The sequence below is a fragment of the Nicotiana tabacum genome, chromosome 2 (assembly GCF_000715075.1).
Source record: "Nicotiana tabacum cultivar K326 chromosome 2, ASM71507v2, whole genome shotgun sequence".
Lineage (NCBI taxonomy): Eukaryota > Viridiplantae > Streptophyta > Magnoliopsida > Solanales > Solanaceae > Nicotiana > Nicotiana tabacum.
Window position 1 is genome coordinate 7,623,591 of NC_134081.1, and position 18,521 is coordinate 7,642,111.

The 18,521-nt window shown below is 37.1% G+C and overlaps 1 protein-coding gene across 4 annotated transcripts in view; it reads right to left on the minus strand.

Moving 5' to 3' along the window:
* The window catches only part of LOC107824625 (protein SHOOT GRAVITROPISM 6), a 39,135-nt gene extending 23,411 nt beyond the window's left edge, over window positions 1-15,724 (minus strand). For 3 of the 4 annotated variants that reach the window (XR_012698859.1, XM_075230252.1, XM_075230250.1), the window contains exons 1-20: window positions 15,538-15,724; window positions 15,343-15,433; window positions 14,682-14,736; window positions 14,443-14,574; window positions 13,535-13,606; window positions 11,966-12,056; window positions 11,778-11,873; window positions 10,020-10,098; window positions 9,863-9,926; window positions 7,869-7,972; window positions 7,551-7,656; window positions 5,242-5,331; window positions 4,009-4,086; window positions 3,659-3,726; window positions 3,480-3,579; window positions 3,209-3,385; window positions 2,740-2,829; window positions 2,531-2,596; window positions 2,254-2,352; window positions 2,096-2,170 (exon numbers count right to left, since the gene is read on the minus strand). Coding sequence is in view for 3 of the 4 variants with exons in the window: in XM_075230252.1 (XP_075086353.1) it covers window positions 2,096-2,170; window positions 2,254-2,352; window positions 2,531-2,596; window positions 2,740-2,829; window positions 3,209-3,385; window positions 3,480-3,579; window positions 3,659-3,726; window positions 4,009-4,086; window positions 5,242-5,331; window positions 7,551-7,656; window positions 7,869-7,972; window positions 9,863-9,926; window positions 10,020-10,098; window positions 11,778-11,873; window positions 11,966-12,056; window positions 13,535-13,606; window positions 14,443-14,574; window positions 14,682-14,736; window positions 15,343-15,433; window positions 15,538-15,577 (1,773 nt within the window). In the remaining variant the exon portion in view is untranslated. The remainder of the gene's footprint in view (window positions 1-2,095; window positions 2,171-2,253; window positions 2,353-2,530; window positions 2,597-2,739; window positions 2,830-3,208; window positions 3,386-3,479; window positions 3,580-3,658; window positions 3,727-4,008; window positions 4,087-5,241; window positions 5,332-7,550; window positions 7,657-7,868; window positions 7,973-9,862; window positions 9,927-10,019; window positions 10,099-11,777; window positions 11,874-11,965; window positions 12,057-13,534; window positions 13,607-14,442; window positions 14,575-14,681; window positions 14,737-15,342; window positions 15,434-15,537) is intronic. The other variant, XM_075230254.1, reaches the window with a different exon arrangement.
* Between the last annotated feature and the right edge of the window lie 2,797 nt (window positions 15,725-18,521).

Genomic DNA, 18,521 nt, shown 5'->3' on the forward strand with positions numbered 1-18,521 from the left:
CACGACAAACAATGGCCTTTCCATAAGCTTGACACATAATTATCAAGTTAACTAAGAACTCAGCTGTAATGAAACTGGCTAATCTCCCACCTCTAGCACCAAGTATGTGGCTACATGCTGATGGGCCAAATCATTTTCATGAAATAATGCTAAACTTCTATTCTAGAATGAAAGCAAGAAAACTACTCTTTTAGCCTCACACTTTGAGCATGAATATGTCATAAAAGATCTGAGCAATGCCATCCAATCCAAGCACACTAAAAACCACAGAGTAGCCACTCATAGCAGGTTTATATGGCACCGTGTAATCTTTACTTCAGCATCCACACCCCAAAAACTTAGTGAATAAGAAATCATTTACATTCTACCCAAAAAAAATAGTAGTCTCTGCGTGAAGTACAAAATTCGCTCTACAAAATCAAAGATGGAAAGTCATGCAAGTGAGTCACTGCTGTCCACAGAAAAAAACACAAGTTTGGAGAATTGTCAGTCTCAGAACTCCATTTGCAGAGTCCTAGAAGTGTTTCTTCCACTTTGTTGCCTTGTTCGAAAACCACAGCAACAGACTACTACTCAGAACATGACAATAATCCCTCCAAACAGGTAAGACTCACATACATCTAAAGCACCCCTTCTATACCACTGGATAACTATTCAAAAATTCTTCTTCAACCAATTGACATCCAAAGTCAATTCACTAACTTTAATCACACATCCTGTAATAGTCAGCAAGTACAGTTTCAATTATTAAGGACGATAATCGGTAAATATATAGCACCTTTTTCCTCGTAAACTTTCTTTCAGGTCGTGGATGGTAACAAACTTTCCTATACACTACTTCTCGTCATTAGCCTTTTAATTTTAATAATAGATTGTGTAAAAAAAATTGAGCATCCAACCGAAAATCTTAGGACAATGGGTGGAGTGTCCCAAGACATTAAAACATCCTTTACACAACCAATAAAGGACAAGTGTATTCTCTAACACCCTTCCACACATGTAACCCAATTCTAGGGTTTATGCATGGACATAAGACTTCTTTTTTTCATATTTCTCCTTTTTTTAAGAAGCCTGAAGGTAGATTTGAAGGGGAGAGAGAGAGAGAGAGAGAGAGAGAGAGAGAGAGAGAGAGGGAGGGAGGGAGGGAGGGAGGGAGAGAGAGGGAGCTGGCTCAAGAGGGAGCCTAGAGTAGAAAGGGAGAGTAGGCTCAACAGGATGGAGTATCCTAAAGCAAATTTATGGCTTGGATGATAAATGAAGAGATAAATGAGACAAGCCCAAAGTGATAGAATAGATAGAGAGAGAAAAGGTCATGAAACGAACTTAGTTTGACTCTCATACCATGTGAAAGAATCAGAGCATTCAGCCCAAAACCTTAAGGCAATAGGTGGAGTGGCCCAAGACATTACAAACCCCTTTGGAAACCCTTACACAACCAATGAGAAGCAAGTGTATTCTCAAACTGATTGCTTCATCATTGAGTTAACAGCTCCAAACAACTTTCTAGAAAGACCAACCCAAGATGAAATAACCCAAATCAAGTCGTCTGGACTTAGCTGAATAATGCTGTCCAAAAGGAGCCTCTTTAATGTTGGACGGTAAAAATTTATAAGGAGAGATCAGAGAAGATCATGGGATGTTACACTGCAAGCCATGATGCAGATTGTTTGGAGGGACAGGATCATTAGGGCTTTCGACGGAAGGAGTAGACCTTCAATCAGATTCTGTCATATCTTTCGTATTTTTGAAGCACAAATAAGATTCACACATGCACATATGAGTGGATGGATTGTGTCAAAAGAATATACGCCTCTAAAGTCCATTGATGTAAACTCCTTGTTTTTTTCTTTTTTAATATGCGAGGAATCCTCGAAGACCAAATGGCACACAGTACAAGACCTCGTGATGATGTTTGCCTAACCCAGACATCACGCATTGTGCTCTTACCATTGAATCAAAGCCTGAGGGGCCCATTGAATACTCCTAATATTCAGCTTTTGTTCTTTTACCATCAATAATATACCTTAATTAATACCCAAGAGAAACATTTTGAAAACTACAACAATTATTATAGTCTAAGATACACAGGACTTACGGTTAGAATCTGGGTTGCCAACTGCTCCCTAGCCAGAGGATTATGGAGAAGTACAACCAGGCGTGCAAAAAGCTCCTAAGAGACCAAAAATGAGGTTAGGTAGCTATATACATTAATATACAAATTCTCCGCTGCTCAGTGGAACTAAAGTTGATTACCTCAGGATGCGGAATATCAGCACGAGCTTTACATTCCAAAACCCCTGCACCACTTTGAGAAGATCTACGCCTGCACAATTCTGATATGCATTTGCAGACCTACATAGAAGGTACTTGAAGGAGTTATTATGATATAAAAAGTAGATGTGAGACCCATTATCGATAGCAAATAGAGCATGTAAGCTTGACTTAAAGAGAAGAAATTTTCAGCAGGAAAAACAGGTAGTGAACCATGTCAAAAAGGGAAAGTCAAAAGTAGACAGAAAATATCTCATACCGTGGCAACCGCACCCGTGTAAACTCGTGGGATGATCATCTTCAACAAAAATGGCCATAAAACATGCTACAATCAGCACAAACTGAATTCAGTTAGTCCCACAAATGATAATAAGCATAAGAAGAGGGGGTAAAAAGTAAATAACTAAAATTTGTTCAAACAAGGGTGCAAAACTGAAATTTCTTAACAAAGGAGGGAAACTCCCATACCTCCATCTCAGGGACAGTAACAGTTATTAGAAGAAGACCCGTTTCACAGATTGCCCTCAATTCTGACAGTGTACCAACCTCCATCTTCGTCTGAGAGAACTCAAGCATCTTATAGTTTAGAATATAAAGGACTAAGTCTGTGCAACAGGTATGGCATTCGACGGAAAGAAATTCTGACACACTAATTGAAACATATGGGAGTCATTTCAAGTTGAAAATTCCCCATTGATGGGGAATAGGAACTACCTCATCAGACCACAAAGATAATGACTGAACTCTCCAACCCTCCCCCCCTCCCCACCCTAAAAAAAGCCATAGGGAGCACTCCTCTCTCGATCACACATGAAGAGAAGGGCAAGCAACGAAACATAACCATGAATAAGAAATGAAATTGGTAGCAATGTTGAAACAGAGACAAGGAACAGACCACTCATTGCAAGTTCCAGAATATTTTACAAAGGATGCATACCTCCGTTTTCTTGTACACAAAAGGGTAATAACCATCATTTGACGAGTTCAATTCCCTGGATCTCTCAGTATCATCTCTGTGCAAACCAAACATTGCAGAATGGCGAACAAGATATTCAATGAACAACTCTCCAGAAGGACCAACCAAGTAACAGTGGGAAGCCATAACCACAATTAGCTACAAAGCCAGCAACATAATCACATAGAATCTATAAGTAGAGTAAGTGTCTGCATAAATTGGTCACTAAGGCAAACTTGCAAATATTAAATACCTCTGCAAGAGCCTTACAGACCCCTAAATTAAGCTCATCCAATAACAGCTTCACAACTTCAATTAGTAAAGGCCTCTTATTATGCCAAGCCTCGGACAATCTATAAAAGTAGCTGATGACAGTCACATGGGGAAAGAGAAGATAAAATTAACATTTACAAATTAAGGTGGAAAAAAAACCTGGGTAACAAATGCTTTAATACACAAAGTGCACCAACAGCCTGTGGTTCTTCTTTCAGCTTGCATTTCTGGCAGCGGCAAAGAGCAAATACACAACATTTAGTGGAAGAATTACTTAGTAAATAATCAAGTCTCACTGTCTCACAACTAAGTTCGCCATTTCATTTTTTTAAAGAAAGGGTTGAATTCTAGAGTTCAAAATCAAGAAGAGGAAAATGAAAAAAGGTTGTTTTATTCCCTATTGCAAACTTTTGATTTCCTTTCAATTGCCTCCTTGGTAGGTGATACACTGAGCATAATATCACAAAAACAGTTCACGCATTGGAATGCATGAAAGAGAAAATACCCACATTGAGAAGGAAGACAAACAGATCCTCCGGGTACACCAAACCAATTGTTAGGAAACAATGCTGAACTTCATTATAAGTCTGCCATTCGCATAAAACCAAAAGAACTATATATTAGTCAAATATAACACCGTGAAGATACATTAGAACAATTTTAAGAGATGAAGCAGATCTTTGTCACATGGCAACAAGAAAGCCCTGGTATGTTAATATGGCCAAGGACTTGGGGCAGAAAGAAAATCAACTCTATACTACCTTCAGAGAAGCTATTAATTTTAAGAATGGTATTTAGGGTGGTCAGTGTTGTTAGCCTCTCGATATTCTAAAGCTTTAGATGTCTTTACCAAGACACCCAGAAAGTTTCATTTTTTACAGGCCGTACATTACCACTTTATTATCAACAGAGCTTCTTTCTTCCAAATTGAGGAAATAATAGCAGCAATCTTCTTCAAAAGGACAGCACGCAAGTACCCAAACTACCTATTCAGACGTGTGGATGAACAGACTAAGGCCACAATGCAACCTGGGAGTGGAAGGAGTATCATCGGACTTTTTTTAATGTAAGATCTTTCTACAATGCTCTGTTGAAGAGAGAATCCAAAGGCTTCCCTCACACAGGTAGCTATCTGCAAAATAACGGCACCGAAAAAGTTCCCTTTTCTTAGTGGCCAGCTGCTAGTAGTGTGATTCTCACTACTGAAAATCATAGGAGAGAGGAAAAATGTGTGTTGGTGCTTCATGCATAGTCTGGAGAAGGTCATACAGGTTGCACATCTACTCTTGTACTGATCTTTCTTCAAAATTGTGTAATTTTTCATCTAGTCTGATGTGTGTTAAATGGGAGATGCCGAAAAGTAATGTGATCTCCTTTAGAAGCTGGAGCGGGAGAACCTTAAAAGTTGGAGAAGGAGAACGAGGAGGACAATCAGTTAAGGTTAGGGAGATCCTTCCACGTGCCATTTTTTGGACAGTATGGCAAGAAACAACAGAAGAGATTTTTAAGGAGGAAAATTCACTGGTCATGAATTAAGGACATTTTGTTATCTCTTGAATATTTTTGAAGGGCAAAGAAAATCCCCGTGTAGATGATTGAATGGGATTCCTAGAATCTGACTCATTTTCCCCTTTTGTTAATAAAATCTAAACTATTTCCAGCATGAAAAGACCATGAGCTGGTAAATCAATTGATTTCACTCTTAACGAAAAAAATGAATAAATGAATCAATAAAACAAGACCTTCAGCCCAACTGAGAAATCTGAATGCTCTTTTTTGTCATTGCTTCTACAAACCACAGGAAGAAGTGTTGATAATATGACAGTAAGATCCTGCACACATTACAGATAGTCAGCTACCTCTCTTTATCAGAATGATGCTACAAATGGAAATGATCTAGCAACATGTAAACAATGAAATGATTGCATATAACATCAGTCATACATCACTCTAATGGGTGAAACCTAAACGGCTCTCAAGATAAGTTACAAGCGGCATCCCAACAGAAATACAATTTGAGGCAGACTATATCCAGAAGAACATAGAATAGAACCTCAAGTTACCATTAATAAAATGAGTGGGTTCAACAAAGTTTTTTTGGTCAAAGGACCACATAAGGAATATTTGCCTGCACTTTGGTCAAAGATAAACCCCTTGGACTGAATTCTATGCCCTTTTCTTCAGACCTTTTTTCCATGTGGTAAAGGCGTAAGGGTGAAATAAGTAAGGTGGTTAACAAGTTATGTCACATGAACTTGGTTATCAAACATTTCTATATTCTTTCGATAAGTCAGATTTTAGCAATCATCAATAGTAGCACCACGGCATAAAGTTCCTCTAAGGAGTTGAGGAGTTCGAGTAGCGTGGTTACCTTGTATACATCTTTTCATTTTGCAGAATAGCTAATAGATACAACACTTGTATTTAAGAGTGCACATCTGTCATTTCTCTTTCCAAACAACAAATAAAAATGTATGCGGACATGTTCTAGATCAACCTAAACTGCTTGTCTATCCTCCTTCCTGACTACCTTCCGAATTCTTCCATTAGAGTGCTAGGCGCCCAGTTTGACAACACAAGTATATTTCTATTCTTCCAAGTAATGTATATGTTTTGATTTTTTTATAAGGCTGTGTATATTTTGATATATCCGGATACAATATCAATACCGATGTCCTGCCCTGTGACGCAAGTTGCTCGAGAGAGAGAGAGAGAGAGAGAGAGAGAGAGAGAGAGAGAGAGAGAGAGAGAGAGAGAGAGAGAGAGAGAGAGAGAGAGAGAGAGAGAGAGAGAGAGAGAGAGAGAGAGATTGGAGCAATCAAATCTACACCCGTGTCTTTGCAGCGGTGGCCTCTTTGTTCATAGGAAGTTGAAGGATGACTCTTTTAAACACAAGGAGGAATGGAAAAAGGAAGCTCCGGTTCTATTATTTTTTCTGGTTGTTATTGCTTCTCTTCCGTAGTTCTTTGTCATTAATGCTGTGATTATACTTTTCTAGAGCCGAGGGTTTACCGGAAACAGCCACTCTACCTTCACAAGGTAGGGGTAAGGTCTGCCTACATACTACCCTCACTTGTGGGAATACACTGGGTATGTCGCTGTTGTTGTTGTTGTTGTTGAGGAAGGGGAAAGGGGGAAATTTCCAGGTTGGACCAGAAGAAGGTGACACATGCCATTGGAATAACAGACTTGAGAGGAGGCAATCTGAGCAGCAGTAATGGCAAGTCACCAGTTGATGTTGTTCAAAGTGGAAGTGCTGACTGCTGACAAAGCAAACAACTGGATCATGTATGTGGTCCAAATTGTGACTGCCTTCTTTTTCCCTTTTTTTTTTTTTTTTTTTTTGACAAGGTAAGATTTTATTGATTTATAGCACTAAGGTGGTAGTGCTATAGAAAATTTAAAAAAGAAACAGAGACTTTGTGTTGTGGGGGAACATCAGAGTCCGAATGTCTCTTCAAGGATTTGAGGAGATAGCGATATAACTTTATCTGAGATAGAACAACAATGGCAAAAGGTGATTTGTTGAAAAGGAGATGAGGGGTTTGACGAAGATAAAAATAAAAAAGGTAATGGAGTTAAAAAATTTGCAAAGCTCTACCGATTAAGATTCACATGAGTAGAACGGGAGACAAAGTAGGGAGAGTTTCTTATAGAGACTAAAACAAGAATTGAGGGAAAGGAACCCAGCGAAAGGGCCACCATAAAGGTGATGTTGAGCGAGTGAGGAGCAAGGTTAGTATGTCTGCAAGAAACAAACGATTGCCTTTGTAAAAGTTATACGAAAACTGACTAAGAGGTGCCTCTAACATACAGCATACTGTTTACAATTAATAATGACCAGGCACGATGACTTTACCAAGATTAAGTCTTCTAGTAACTGATTCCAATTCCTTAATCCATGGCAAGACAAGTTATCACAGGAAATTAGCAGTAATTAGAGAAGAATTAGCAGAATAGCAAGCTATTCTACAGGACGTACCATAAGTACAAATTACAAGGTGTGCAAGAAAGAATATCAACTTAAACAGCAACATGACGTGTTTCCTACCTCAAGATCAAGTAATGGTGGACCACTTTCTGACAGTAATGAGGCGTTTAATACATTATGGAGGCTACAAGTTGCTACAAAGGCCACATCGTGATCCCTCTTGTACCTGAAAAATTGTAAGCTTTCGCTATTACAGAGCCCACAATGCCCAAGAAGATACAAGAAACAATTGCTCCACAGAAAGATTGTCACTCGCATTTCTAACTAGAAAATAGAGAATTAGCACAAGCAAGGAGCTGGCCATTTGATATCAGAGGTATTCACGTCATTTGCAATTATAGATTTTCTCAAAACATAGCAGTCTATCGTATGTCTTACAGTTCCAATATAGTTGGAATAAGTCTTGGCAAAGCTGCCTTCAGCTGCGTTCTAGTAATAAGACCAACCATCTGCCCTAATGCTTCCACAGAAGATAAGCGAACCTGAGAAAATAGTATGTCAGGAAACAAAACTTCCTCTCCCCTTGCCAATTCAAAATGAGCAATAAATGTAATGTATGGAATGGAAGGAAAGAAAAAAGGAGTGTGAAACTTCTTGAATATATTTTTTCAAGAAGGCAACAATTATATTCTTCAGCACCCAAAAAACAGAGCTGGTATCTAACATAAATTTCTTGAATATATTAGTAAGTGTGCTTCATCTCAGTAATATATAGCTGCTTTCACTTATTAATATAAATTTCTTGAATATATTAATAAGTGAAAGGCTGAAAGCAGCTATATATTACATGCTGAGATGAAGCACCCTTAGCTATTAATTGTTCGACTAGTTTCAATGTGATTTTACATCAAACTTGTACAAAAGCATGAAATGGAAGGAAATTAAATTAAAGACGACCATCAGGCAAGCTGCCTTCAATATCCCATGGCCTCTGAACTTCATCCACAGTGCATTTGCGGCACAAGGTGAAAATGGCCACTCACGAATTCAACTTGTTACACCACCTTAACAAAAGAAAATTTATTACCTTATCACAAAAAGATCTTAGCATCCAGGAATAATGTTTATTCTGTTCCCTTCAACCCCTTCACCCATTCTGCCCCTGCTTCACCTTCATTTCTCATTTCATCTCATACACCACAATCTTCTCGTTATCTTCTTTCTTCCACCTACTCTCTTCCTACCCTCCCTCTTGCCATCATTTCATCACACTTGCTCTACTAGCTCTTTGTTTACTATCTGTAAGCACTTTATGATTTAATCCTAAAAACCCTCATGGGAAAACCCCTGACAATTACCCGAACCCCAGAGTTTGTCCTCCCACTCATTCCATTACCCATTTCTCCTTATACGCAACTGCCAAAGATTAACTATTCTCCACTGTCTCTTCTCCCCCAATCATCCCTTAGCATTTTCACCTTGGTCCTCCTCTCCCTCTTCTTCTAAGCATTCTCGCCCTTCTGGAACTGTCACAATATCTCGATGAGATGACTTTTGAGACTACCTTTCTCCCCTTATTTCACATTACCAATGTCATAGTGGCTTCGACACCATGTTTCAAATTGGAACGAAAGGAGAAACTTTGGGAGATAATATTTACTTTTATTGAATTGAAATGCTATCGATTTATTGATAAAATATGAGATACACCTATTTATATTTGTAAAATACACAATAGTAAATACATAAATGTATATCAATCCAACTCAAAAAAAATGGAGGGTGATACATTTATTGCACCGCACTGAATGTTGACTTTGACTACAGTCATCTCCATGAAAATACAAGAACATACCTTAAAGTCCTTATTGATATTAGCCCTCTGTTGGTATTTACTAAAAAGTTAGCACCAAGGTTTTCGCAAAATTCAGAAAATTCACCTAACAAGGAAGGTAGTTTTCCTCAAACAAAAGAAATTGACCTCAGCTAAAAGTGCTTTAAAATGGAAGCGAAGATGGTCATAACACTTGATCTGCCATCACGATGAAACTTCCGTAGAATTTAGAAGGTTTAAATTTTTTTTAGAAGGAACTTAGCTATACTTCTAACAAGTAAAAAAAAGAAAAATATGGATGAAGGCAGCTAACCACACATAAAGAGAACATTCTTTTAGGTCTAGTGATAAGAGCACAACTCGTGATTAGTAGAGGTTAGGTGCACGTCACATATTCGAAGCTTGCTGCAGATAATAGCCTGGTATTTAAGTGGAGAAGAGTAGAGGGGTGGGCTCATTATCCATTGAGCTTCAAACCGTGTTCCATTCGCCATGGAAATTTCTGGGTTACCCCCCCCCCCCCAAAGCCCCTCCAACCCCCTCAAAAAAAAAAGAGAACATTCTTTAAAAAGTACTAAGAGGAACTGAATAGGCAAACCTTCAGATCCCGTGAAATTGCCCAAACTCTCAATAATAGTTCAAATGCCGAATTCAAGAAAGACCTGCACAATTGACACATTTAAATCATAATGAACAGCTAAATGAAAATCCTTGAAGAAAATCAAAACCAACCAGAAGCAGCAAATTGGTCTCACATGATATCAGCATCTAGAACTGAAGACAAAGGGAAGTCGATACTGCACTGCCAGCAAGATTGGCACCAATATTTGAATGCTGGAAAAAATAAAAACTTTAGACCCTTCAACGAAAACAAAGGAAATACTTGAGCAGTAAAGTCTAATCATAAAGCAAAACATTTTACTAGAACAACTTTTCTCATGGATAAACTGAGTTCGTGAGTTATATCCCTCTTTACCAATCATGTGCACTGATGTGAACTTTGAGATGAACAGAAGCTACACACAAGAATTTCAAATGTAGAGAAGAACAATGTTTATGGCTTTTACTCAAAAAATATTTAGGGGCAGTTTTCACAACACTGTGCCATTACTTTCCTCTTGCTTTATGAATAAACCTTTTTAAAAGGAAAAAGTGGTGCAAACCTCACAGATTGATTTCGCAATCATAAAACTATACTCCCTTTGTTCCAATTTATGTGGCAACATTTCCTTTTTAGTTTGTTTCAAAAAGAATGGCAGCTTTCTAAATTTGGAAACAATTTAACTCATACTTCCTATTTTACCCTTAATGAGAAGCTTTTGTAGCCACACAAATATTTATGGCTTGTTTTAGACTACAGTTTTAGAGGTCTTCCTTTCTTTCTTAAATGCGTGCCAATTCAAATTTTGCCCCAAAATGAAACGGAGGGAGTATTCGATAGCGGTATTTAACAGCCCAAACTACTGGCTTAGAGGTCAACACCTTGGACCTAAAAACTGGTATTAGAGCAGGTAACTAGTTCGACTCCCGTTGCATGCATCCAGTCTAGTGTTGGGCAATATAAAAATATTTTCATGCTCATAAAAAACGAAGCAACCAAAAAAAAAATGTTGGTAAACACAGTAAAGAACATCCTTGAATGGAGCAAATCCAAAGAAAATTCTCTCCCCAATGTTAGCCTCTCATGCCATCACAAATTTTCTACAGATTTTCTTTGCCACTGCCCACCTAAATTTTGTAGTCTCCACTACAGAAAATCAAAAGAAAACTATGTTGCACGGACTCTCCAAAGTACTGCTGCACCCGTGTCGAATCCTCCAAAAATACACACTACTTTTGGAGGATTCGGCACTCACCTGGCGACATTTTCGGAGAGTCCAACCAACATAGAAAGAAACCCCCTTAAATTTGTAGTCTCCTCTACAGAAACCAAAGAAACCGGAAGAACCCCCAATCCCATCAATGGCTCACAAATTGTTTGTCAACAGATTAAAGGGATAGCTGTTATCCCCTTTTTCTACGAACCCTTTCTTCATCAAGAGCCATTTTCAGTCCAGCTTCACTCCCTTTCCCCTTAGCGCCTCACCTTTTGTAGGCTCCACCTCCTCAGAGCACATAGGTGTTATCTCATGGCTACCACAATCTCAGACAATTGCAATTAGGAGAATGTCATCAGAAAAAATTAAAGAAAAGACAACTCTCTCTCGTCCCCATCGGCGCCATCACTGGCTCATACTGTTCCTTCTCTTCAGGAATTGCCAGCCAAGCAAACTTTACCAACTTCAATGACAAAAGGAATGACTAACAATTTACATAAAAATAATCTTCAACCAGATGTATTCCCAAACTGAAAATTTAGAAGTTATAGCTTCCGCGTAGTAAATTCTCCTATTTCTTCTGTTAGGAGAATGACATATTTTGCTAATCTTTTTAGAAGGATTATTTTGCTAATAATGAGCAAGAGAAAGCTCTATTTGATCTGTTAGAGCATAAAAAGTTCTGAGGTCTATTACCATTTGCAAATATAGGCCGGTGTATGTCCCTCACATTTCCAAGAATGGGCACCACTTGTGCCAGTACACCCTTAAGGTGAGGAGTAAACTGCAAAGCTTCAAATATTGTAGACATAGATCAGATAAGTAATTTGAGTAATAACGTTAAAGCGACCCACAAAGTATTTGCAAACAAATCGAAAACGAACCATCAGATGATGCAAAGTCTGCAAGAATTTGAACCATGGCTGGAAGAGCTGAATTTGACCCTGAGAGATGGAGGAATATTTCTTCCATCATCTGCCACGGATAATTGATGAATTAAAAACCAAGAATGGGGAAGCTTCAGAGTATCAAAGACCAAGAAGAAAGAAAGAGTGTTGGACACACAATTATCTATCAAGGAAAAGAAGCATTCATCTTTGAATTTTCAATTACCACAGAATGTACAACCTAGTATATATCATCTCGTGATGAAAAGAACAAAACACTCCCCAGCTAAAGAAAAATAACTTCTACCACAGCAGTCTACTCAGAGAGTAATGCATAAACAAATGACAGTTGGATTTTTTATGATTGCCAAGTGTAATGAGCCAGCCAGAAAGGAACTTCATATGGTCTCATCGATTGTAAGCGATTCAATGTTTTAGTTACCATAAAGGAACAAACATGCAAAACTCCAATTATGACAACAACAAAAAAAAAAAAAAAAAAAAAAAAAGTGTAAAATCACAAGTGGGGTCTGGAAAACTCCAATTATGAGATTTTTGAAAAATAGTTTTGCAAATGAAAATATATGTAGTCTGGTCACAGCCTCCCCATTTATTTCCTCTAGTCAAAGTCAACCCATGATATCACTATAAGAGCAAACTAGTTCAACCATCAAATAAATCCACTTACGTGGAGTCGTTACAGCAATAGTCTTCAGCTACTTATCTAAACAAACCAACTGCTACCGACTTATGTTCATGGAAAGCCTGTCGCTATCCAAATTATGCACTTTGCTCTTTTTCCATTTAGAATGGTTCATCCCCTCCCAATTTCCATCCAACTATAATAGTGTGATTCATTTTCTTTATATAGGGGGGTAAATTACATATCTATATCCAGTTATGTCACTCGAGCTTGTGAAAGAAGTTGAGCATCCTACCCAAAACCTTAGGACTGTTTTTTTGTAATCCCCTTTATGTATAAATGGAAGTATCCCATCTCTAACATTTTAAACTTTTAGATGAAGTGGTTCTACAACTCTCCATGGTATTAAAGTACATAGAGGTACTACGTTCGAGTTTCATCGCCACCCATCACAAAATATTTTCACACGTTTAGCTCAACAAAAGGAATCAGGTCTGGACGTGATAGGCCAAGTTGTAGATCTAAAATAATTAAAAAAGTGACCCCTCTCTTAACACATTAAACTTTAACACGAGGTGATGCACATAACTCAACAGAGCTAATATGAAAAGCATTGAGCAATTCAGGAGCTTCATGACACCTTTTTGGTAGTTAAACTGAAAATTCCTCAACTTACTGCTTGCAAGCTATGACAAAATCAACTCCTCCACAAGGCTCACAATTTCTCAATACTTTCAGAGATGCTATTGACAGTCATACAAATAAGAAACAGGAATGATAAAAGATATGTTTACAAAAACAACTGAAAGAAGATGTAACTTAGAAACTAACCAAACAAAAGAAGATATAAATTAGAAAGCACAGATTACATTCCCTCTTCTAAAATCTATTTTCATAAGGGGGGAAAAAAGGCAGACACTCACCAGATCAGGCATATGTGAACCAATTGATACAAGTACACCTGCTGCAGCTCTTTGCCAGTCAGCGTTAAGTTCCTATCATGAGATCGAACTAGCTGTTACAGCAATATGAATACTACCAGCATTGCGCAGGACATAAAGGAAGTAAAGTTGACTCCCATTATGCAAATAACAAAGTACTGATTCCCACACCAACAACATGAACAAAGTACCGACTACCACACCAATCTAAATCATGGTGGACAAAACCAATAAATCCACAATAAGGAAACAGGAAACTAGTACTTATTATCATTACAAATCCAGCCAATCCTCGGAAACAAACAAACCGGTGTACAAAACATCACATCCGATATTCCCATGTTGTAACATTATAACTTGACGGTATACCAAATAATCAATCTCCAACTCTAAACTGCCACATTTTGATTCCTAGGACATCGGTTAGTGACAAACGGATGCAAGGGTCCAACAGCAGGTTCGTCCAAACCCACCTCTTTCTACTCAGCCTCTATATAAATAGTTTGAATTTAAAAAAGGAAATACATATGTATGCTAATTTTGCACCCATTTCAAAAACAAAACTTAAAATTATGGATCCACAATTGGTTTGTGAGCATGGTAACATAGCTACTGCCCGAAATGTTATATCAATTTGTAGCATAAATTTAGTACTCTCTCTATCTCGATTTATGTGACACTCTTTCCTTTTTAGTCATTCAGAAACAATTTAATTTAAACTTCCCATATTACCCTTTTTGATAAAAAGATATAAAGCTATAGAAATGTCTGTAGCTTGTTTATACCACAAGTTTCAAAAGTCTTTTTTTCTTTTTTAAAAAATTTGTGCCCAGACGAACTCCCTCACATAAATCAGGACGGAGGGAGTAATATAGTGGGGTTTCCTTTACCTTGGTTGAGATCACCTCAGAAGTGGCAATCTTGGCCAACTTTGCCAGATAATTAGGATCAATATCTCCCTTATCCAGAGCCTGAATTGCCACTGACATCACTTGAAATAAACCAGCTATATTCCCAAACCTCTGAGAAATTTCATAAAATCCCAAATTAAGAACACTACACGCAAACCCAATTGTTCATATAATATCAAATTAATGAACAAGCAAAAACCATAGTTTCAGAACAGTACCCGTCGTCCACCTCTCGATACTGTTAGGCAACAATCAAGAACCAAAAGTGGGTTTCTGAAAGAACAAAAAATAATAAACTCAAAAGTAAACCCAGAACAGTTAAAAACAAGTTCTTGAAACCTTTCAAGCAAGGCAAAATACACATACGCACACACATAAATATTACTCCCTCCATTTCAGCTTATGTGTCTTACTTTCCTTTTTAGTCTATTTCAAAAAGATTGCGACTTTCTATATTTAGTAACTCTTCAACTCTAACATCTTACATTGCATGATTAAGACCATAAGATTCGAAGAGCAGTTTGGTACATTATACACATTTTTAGTTTAAGACACAAATTTCAAAAGGCTTCCTTATTTTCTTAAACTTCCTGCCCATCCAAACTAAGATACATAAATTGAAACAGAGGTAGTAATATATATACATAGGCAACAATCAAGCAAGGCAAACACACACACATACACACAAAAGGCGGAGCTACAAGGCCTAATACGAACCTGGTAGCTTTTGCTCAAACATTGTTTTTGTGTTAAAAGGTTAATTAAATATGAACAAATATTAAATTTAGAACCCAGTTATTAGCACTTTAAGTAATTGTTCTAAAATTTAGAACCCATAACATTGAAATCATGGCTCCAATCTATACGAAAGAGACATACAAGGAAGTGATGTCCTTGAGAGCAGCCATTGATGCTTCACGTACAATAGGAGAATCATCCGCCAATGAAGATACCAGAACTTGAACTGCCTCTATAAACAAAACACCAATTTAAATTTAAAGAAAAATTAATAAATCGAAAGCCAAAAGAAAATGAAATTCGAATTTGAATTGCTATGTAGGAAAAAGGGGTTACCGGCGGCAGGAACGGAGTTGCCGGAACTGGAAGACGCCATTAATTTAGGATGGGGATCGCCAAAAGAACAAAGGAAAGAAGGAAAGACCCCAAAAGGGAATATAAAGAAGGTACAACGACAAAGAAGCAAACAGGTTGTGCCAAATATTTGTAAATTGCCAGATGTTTACGTTGTTGAAAGTTGGCGTGTCGAGCCCGAGATGTTCACTTTTGGAACTGATTTTACTGTCCGCTGACGTTATAAATGTTGTCAACTGCTAAAAATTATTGCGTTGAAATGCATTTGAAGAAATGCTTTATTATAACCGTTCATTTTCTTTATGATGAGATCATTTGAGGATAACACTTTAATTGATATCAAAATTTAAATGGAAGGGCTATTAGGTATATACTTTGCGTTAAAACTCTAAGACTCATTTTGTATAAGGGATAAAGAATAATTAATTCAACTAAATAAATTTACAGTATAAAATTTTGAAATTAGTTATGCCTGAATTATAATGTTATTTTTATTCTTGTGGAATGGTAAGATAATTAATTGTGGAGCAATTTGTTTCCCAACCAAATGACCCCTAATATTGTTATCATATTTCTATTTCTTGGATACTAGGTTATCCCCTTTGGGATAACTATTGAAAGAACGGAATTATATTGATGAAAAAGACGACTCTAAAATTTGGTTTAAAAAATGTTGTAGAAAATAGAAAGGAAAAAAAAATGAAGACAAACCACATAAGTTGTGCATAAAATGGAAATCATAGAATTTCAGGAGCTTAACTAATAGTATCCACCAACAAAATAAAGGGAAAAATGTCATTATTGCCCACGTTTGTCCTCTGTTTTACTTTACGTCCAAAACCTACCATACGGTTAATAAAGTTGATGTAATTGCCCCTAACCCTAACGGATGGTCAATGTGGCAGCTGACCCAATCCATTTTTTCCACGTCAACTGCCAAGTCGGCTTTCCATTAAGTTGAAAGCCCAAATTCGACTCCCAAATTAGATTGACCCAATTTCACTCCCAAAATTTTGACCCCTAACCCAACGTCTTCTTCTTCTCCCCCAAAAGATATTTCATTGCTAAGAACTTAGGGTTCGACTTAAATCTTCCCAATATTTCTCTTTTCTTCATTCTCGATGTATCTTTGGTTGATAAATATCGCAAGGTAGTTGTTCATCACAAATTAGGTGTCGATGTGGCATTATAGCCAACCACTTCACTTCGTCTACTCCATATAACCCCGGAAGAAAATTCTACAAATGTCCAAGGCCTAAGGTTGTTTAATTTCAGTTTTCTCTTCTTCTTTTTTTAAGTTTACTGTAATTATGAAATCTACAAGTTTAGAGTTTTGTAATGATTAGCTAAATGATCTTTTTGAATTATGTTTGATAGCCTAGTTCATGAGGTTTTTGGGAATGTGATGAAATCTTCCCACAAAGTGATTGGACTAATATTAAAGATGTAACATCGTCGATGGATGAGGTTAAAATGTAAAGGGACAAATTGAAGGAAGAAGTAATTGCCATGAAGGTTATACACCAATATGAAGTGAATAAAGTCATCAAGTTGGTAGATAAACTTGCAAAGACAAGGATGCTGCTTATGATTTCTTGGGGATTATTTCTCATTTTTTTGCAGTCTCGATGATGAAGTGACTTTTTTGCAAAGACAAGGTTGCTGAATTTGAGTTATATATGTATAGCTGACTTTTAGGTCAATTAAGCCATGTTGTAGGAGTATTTGTTGCTATAGTAGTATTTGTTGCTTTCCAGCCATGTTTTGCAGATTTGATGATGTTGGTGTAGTAGTATTTATTGGTCAGTTTTTTCCCTTAGTGTATGATGATGTTGGTGTAGTAGTATTTGTTGCTTTCCCTTACTAGTATATGTTATGCATATTTGATTGTTCTAAATGGCATGTTGAATAACTAAGTCATTTAATTCCTTTCAATCCAATTCATTTGACATAAAAGACAGAAGCAAATGTAAAAATGAAAAACTTATATTCCTGTCGTAAAAATGGATAACTGAAAAACTAAAATTAAAAAGGGAACAAAATGGACAACAATGAACTGAACATTCATCAACAAATATTCACCTTGATTCATAATGTACCAACTATCAACATTCATAAAGTGTGTTTAATAAGACAACTGGATACCATATTATAACCCCAAAAAGATGTCAACACCTAGTTATAATATGGCAACCAATTGTCACAACCAATGAACCACAACCAAAATATGAAGTTTACTATCATGGCAATAATTACAACACTTCCAAAAATTTTACATCATAAAAGTTCACTAGAAGCAAATTTCCATCACTTATGCTCCTTACCACTACTCTTTCTTGCTTGCAACTTGGTCAACCTTTGTTTGTTTAACTGATTTTCAGTGATGGCAGAATTTTCCAGCCATGTTATGCCTTTTGCTAAGAAAGTAAGCTTCGGTGGTTGACTTACACCGCTTGAATCACCAACAAATCCAATTTGCATGGTTGCAACTGGTACACTTTGCTGCCTCAGCGGGAGTCTTGTCCTTGCTTATAAGATACTCTTTAGTCTTATAGTTATGTCATGCTCAGGTTCAAAGTTAGGGATCTCAACATCTGGACATTTATTGCTAGTTGGAAGCTACCTTTGAATTGCAGGGGTTTGCATAAACACAAAGTTGCTAGATTCACTAGCTTAACTGGTTTGACTTGGCCGGGGTGCTGATAAATGGAAGTCATTTTCAGTTGGGATATCTGTAGCACCTGGGGATATAGATTGTTCATCATCAGGTTCATCAACCAAAGTTCTTTGTTTTTGTTTCTATTTTTCCACCTATTGGTTGTTTTCCTTTAGAGTGCTATTATCAGCATACATAATTATATGTTAGAACAAGGTAGAATAAAATAGAAGCTTAAATTTATTGTTCAAAAGATATATTACCTTGGCACATCTCCTAGCATTATGTCCAGGTTCTCCACAACTATTAC